The 5,234-nt window shown below is 45.3% G+C and overlaps 1 protein-coding gene across 1 annotated transcript; it reads left to right on the top strand.

Moving 5' to 3' along the window:
* Positions 1–3,660: 3,660 nt before the first annotated feature.
* Positions 3,661–4,815, top strand: LOC138666264 (general transcription factor II-I repeat domain-containing protein 2A-like). The gene has a single exon (XM_069754492.1). It carries the CDS (start codon positions 3,661–3,663, stop codon positions 4,813–4,815), a length of 1,155 nt encoding a protein of 384 aa, XP_069610593.1.
* The last annotated feature ends 419 nt before the right edge of the window (positions 4,816–5,234 follow it).

Below are 5,234 nucleotides of genomic sequence, written 5' to 3'. Positions count from 1 at the left end.
CCCCAAAATGCTGACAGCTATTTAATCAAATGTGCCCCCTAGTATATATATGCAATCATAGAAGACAACACTCAAATTAAATACCAGACAGAGAGCTCAAGCACGCATGCGCATGTCAGCATCATTTAAGGAAGCCTATAAAGAGCTGCCATAATCCCTTGTCTCAAGTTGGTGAGCTTGTGACTGCATACCCAAGTATCTTCATGCATATGATTTAAAATAAACGAATGCGCATGCGTATATCCACGCCATTCTTATGCAGTCCACCAAAACTCACCATCATTCCTAAGATCATAATCATACTTAACAAGATGTACTTTGTGCATGTATATATGGTCCCAGGAAATGATGTTATCTAATCTACGGGGAAAGCAGTTCGTGAAAAATAGATGTCTCAACGTGTATCAGATTATCCAATATAATCCAGTACAATCAATTACCTCGTGTCCCGCTGTGCAAGAAGCTCTCATAAGTACAATATATATGATATCGTGTAAAAATCACCTAACAGTGCATACATAATATTTACTATCAAAAAGTATTATGTCAATAATAAAATATACAAAAAATAATAACATACACTAGAATATTAGAATATTAATATTGTGCATCCAGACTGTCCGTATCTACCAAAGGGTAGTTACGCCGTGTAATAGGCACGGACATCCCTCCCAGAGTACATACGGGCAGAGGAAATACCTCACATGGTATTTTTGTATTGTTTTAAGATTTTGTTTCAATAAACTTTATTGATTTTATTTTAATGTGTCATAGTGGTCTGTAAGTGCTTTTATGCACTTATATTTAGGCTGTAGGACTGCTGGGAAGAGGAAGGTCCCACAGGAAAGGCAGTATTCGGGCCCAGGAGGCGTAAAATAGCGTCCGTGAGAGGATACCCTGGCTCCGGAGGTTTCTAGCAGACCCACTAACTGATGCCAGAAGGTTAGGGGACAGAGAGAATGTAGAGGGGAGTGTCCGTCTGCAAGGCAGGGCTACTCACAGCCAGATGCCGGTGTCCCGTAGGCTGCTCCCAGCTGTGCGATGAAGAGATGATGAAGGTCCCGCAGAAACAAGGACACCCTCCGGATCCACACAGACAATGTGGTAAAAGGGAGCTCCGCAGAGAAAAAAAAAAAAATTCACGCTGCAGCAGGGTGAGCGAACGCTGGGAGAAAAGCCCGCTCTGGGGCCGAGCTAACTACTGGGTTGGAGCAATCACCGGAGGAAGTGAGAAGACGGGCGGGAAGAATCCCACTCGAAATGCAGGGAAAGGAGGCAGAGCCACCAGCAATACTAGGCCCGAAGAGAAGCCGTGGCCTAGATTAGAGCCGGTGGCCGCCAGGCCGAGAGGGGCAGCATGGAGGTCCAAGAAAGGGTGCGGCAAAGGGGGTCCCTGTTATGAACTGGTGATTCAGAAACACAATGGACCTGGTGGTTAAGAGCACACAAAGTGACCTGATAGTTACTAATAACATAGGACGAGCTCTGAGACGTGGGAACTCTGCTGACCGCAATCCCTAATCCTATCACACCACACTAGAGGTAGCCGTGGAGCGCTCCTGACCAGACCTAGGCGCCTCGGGCACAGCCTGAGAAACTAGCTAGCCCTGAAGATAGAAAAATAAGCCTACCTTGCCTCAGAGAAATTCCCCAAAGGAAAAGGCAGCCCCCCACATATAATGACTGAGTAAAGATGAAAATACAAACACAGAGATGAAATAGATTTTAGCAAAGTGAGGCCCGACTTACTGAATAGACCGAGGATAGGAAAGATAGCTTTGCGGCCAGCACAAAAACCTACAAACAACCACGCAGAGGGCGCAAAAAGACCCTCCGCACCGACTAACGGCACGGAGGTGCTCCCTCTGCGTCCCAGAGCTTCCAGCAAGCAAGACAAACCAATATAGCAAGCTGGACAGAAAAAATAGCAAACAAAAGTAACACAAGCAGAACTTAGCTTATGCAGGGCAGACAGGCCACAAGAACGATCCAGGAGAGAGCAAGACCAATACTGGAACATTGACTGGAGGCCAGGAACAAAGAACTAGGTGGAGTTAAATAGAGCAGCACCTAACGACTTAACCTCGTCACCTGAGGAAGGGAACTCAGAAGCCGCAGCCCCACTCACATCCACCAGAGGAAGCTCATAGACAGAACCAGCCGAAGTACCACTCATGACCACAGGAGGGAGCTTGACCACAGAATTCACAACAGGTCCCGCACCCCCAATCTGAAGGGGGCCCCCAAGAGAAATTAGGCCCAGATGCAGAGAGCACTGCAGAGGCCCTAAAGGAGCGCAAAAAGAAGGTAGCCCAGCACCCCCAATCTAAAGGGGGCTCTTGAAAATCAGCCATCCCAGATCATCCTCTTAATCCCCAGTGATCTGTCTGTCCTCCTCGTCATCCTCTGGCAGGGAAATGGGGGAGAGAGGGGAAAGAAAAAAAAAATGTACCTCTTCTCCAGAAAACGTCAAACGTCCTAGAGAGCCGTCTTGCAGGACGTCCTCACCTCCACAAACAGACAGGCTCTGGTGGGAGACGGGGGCCAGGACCGGATCACCTAAACACGCTTCTGTGTTAGGAGTTTGGGTCCTGTCGACTAGACGTATGAGGATACGGGGTGGCAGTACACCGTCGTCTCTGTATGGAACTACAGTTGTGACAATCACACTGTATCCCTCCGGAGTAACAGGAAAAAATCCATCTGAAAAGAAAACGATGCACAGAGGTAGATATGGGTCTAATGAAAGACCCGTGTCCACGTCCTACTGACACTAAGCTAAACTGAATATCCTAGTTCAGTGATGGCGAACCTATGACACGCGTGTCAGTGCTGACACGCGTAGTCATTTTCAGTGACACGCGGCCGCCGGCCGCAGCCCCATAGAAATTGCATCCTTAAATTGCATGGCAAGCCATTCCGATTTTTTATCGGATCGGATGCCATGCAGGAGGTCTGTAGGCCCAAACATCAGAGCTCCGGCACAGAGCGTCTAGGCCTGGGACTTCCGGTAGGCCCGACGCAGCTCCCGGAAGTCCCAGGCCTAGACGCTCTGCGCCGGAGCTGTTTGGGCGGCATTGCGCTGCTCCCTGCTGCGCCGGCCGGAAGTTCGGGCCTACCGGAAGTCCCAGGCCTAGACGCTCTGCACAATGCCACGGGGGACGCACTTCTGAGGCCTGAGGTGATCGCTGTCTTGAGGCCCTGTGATTGCTGTCTGCAGGCCCTGTGACTACTACAGCAACCATCATCCAGTGAACTGTGGGGTGTCATTGGCCATTACTGAGATAAGTGAGGGGGAGGCTGGAAGTGGCCTGTGCTATGGGTGCCGTTTCCCACCATTAGGAACGCCATCTTGCAGCATAGTACAGACTCCATTTCACCACCATTACTGTTGTGCATCCTTATTAACCCCTATTTCTGCTTATTAACTCTGCCCTTTCCTAAGTTAGTTAACCCCTAATTGCCTGCAGGGCTAACTATAAATCTTCTCTCACTGCCCCTCTCATGGAGAAGCCACAAAATAAAAAAACAAAGTTAAGTAAAGGGAGTGGTAGTAGCAGTAGCCGACCCTTTCAAGAGACATGGACTGAGATGTATGGCATTATAGAAAAAAATGGCAGATCATTTTGCGTTCTATGTAATGAAACGGTAGTAAGCAGAATGTGGAATGTAAATAGACATTTTGAAACTAATCATTCCCAGCTCTTGAAAAAAAGTGAGGATGAAAGGAAGGAATACATTTCCAGGCAGCTACACCTTCATAAGAGCCAATCTAATTCCATCCTTAAATTTGTAAAAAGCTCTACAAATGCAACATCTGCAAGTCTGAGCATTGCTCACTCCATAGCTCAGCACGGAAAAGCACTCAGTGAGGGAGAATTTATTAAAGAAACTCTCTTAAGATGTGCACCAGTTCTATTTCATGATATGCAAAATAAAGATGCAATTATTAAGAGAATATCTGAGTTACCACTCAGTAGAAATATAAAAGACCGAATAATGAGACTGAACACAAGCGTACAACATCAATTAAAGAGAGACATAAGTAATTGTAAATATTTTTCGATCTCTCTTGATGAAACTACTGATGTCACATCACATGCTCAGTTGGCCATTATTTGTCGGTATTCTGATGGTCTGACAATGAGAGAAGAGTTGATAAAGTTACTATCAGTGCCAACAAGTACATCAGGAAGTGAAATATGTAAGGTTGTTATGCAAACATTCTGTGACCTAAGCATTGAGATCTCTAAAGTTGTGTCAGTGACGACAGATGGGGCACCAAACATGGTGGGGAAAAAAGTCGGATTTGTTAAATTGTTTACGGAAGGTATTGGACATCCGATTGTGCCTTTTCATTGCATTATCCATCATGAGGCTTTATGTGCCAAAGCAGGATTCACTGACTTAAACGACTTAATGTCAGTTGTTACAAAAATAGTTAATTTAATAGCTGCTCGCCCCCTTCACAAGCGAGAATTTTCTGCACTTTTACTGGAGGTTGATTCCACCTACAGTGGACTGCTGATGTACAATAATGTAAGATGGCTGAGCCGAGGCAAAGTTCTTGAGCGCTTTGTGGAGTGTTTTGAAGAAATTAAGGTATTTCTTGAGGATAAGGATCTGGGAAACTTTCCTCAGCTCTATGATTCTAAGTGGGTCAACAACCTGATGTTTTTTACAGATCTCTCTGTTCATATTAATGAACTGAACTTAAAGCTACAAGGTTTTAGCAAAAGTATTGACGTTATGTTTGGATACATAAAAGCTTTTGAAAGTAAACTTAAAAATTTTCAAGCGAGATGTAGAAACTAAAACTTCTAAGTATTTTCCTCGAGTACCAAAGTATTTTGAGAAGGCCAGTGCAGCTGTACAAAATGAAATGGAACCCTTGCATATAAAGTACCAGCATGTTTTAGACTCGTTACCTGACCAGTTAAGTGATAGATTTAATCAATTTAGAAGCCTAGAACAGACCATGAAAATAATTAAGTATCCTGATGTAGTAGTCTACAGTAGTTTGGAATTAAATGGTTTCCAGTGGATACAAATTGATGATTTGGAGATGCAACTTGCAGAATTTCAGGACAGCATCTGGGCTCAGGTGTTTGTTGACTTGAGGTCAAAGCTTGAGAATCTAGAAAGGTGCCGCTTGGAGAATCAAGAGGAGTGCCACTATGAACAGGAAATTTGGAGTGCCTGGAATAGGTTACCAGACACTTAGCACCCTGAAA

This window comes from Ranitomeya imitator, chromosome 2 (assembly GCF_032444005.1).
Source record: "Ranitomeya imitator isolate aRanImi1 chromosome 2, aRanImi1.pri, whole genome shotgun sequence".
NCBI classification, from domain to species: Eukaryota; Metazoa; Chordata; class Amphibia; order Anura; family Dendrobatidae; genus Ranitomeya; species Ranitomeya imitator.
The sequence above is the reverse complement of the archived record's forward strand: the minus strand, read 5'-3'. Positions and strand labels throughout refer to the sequence as shown.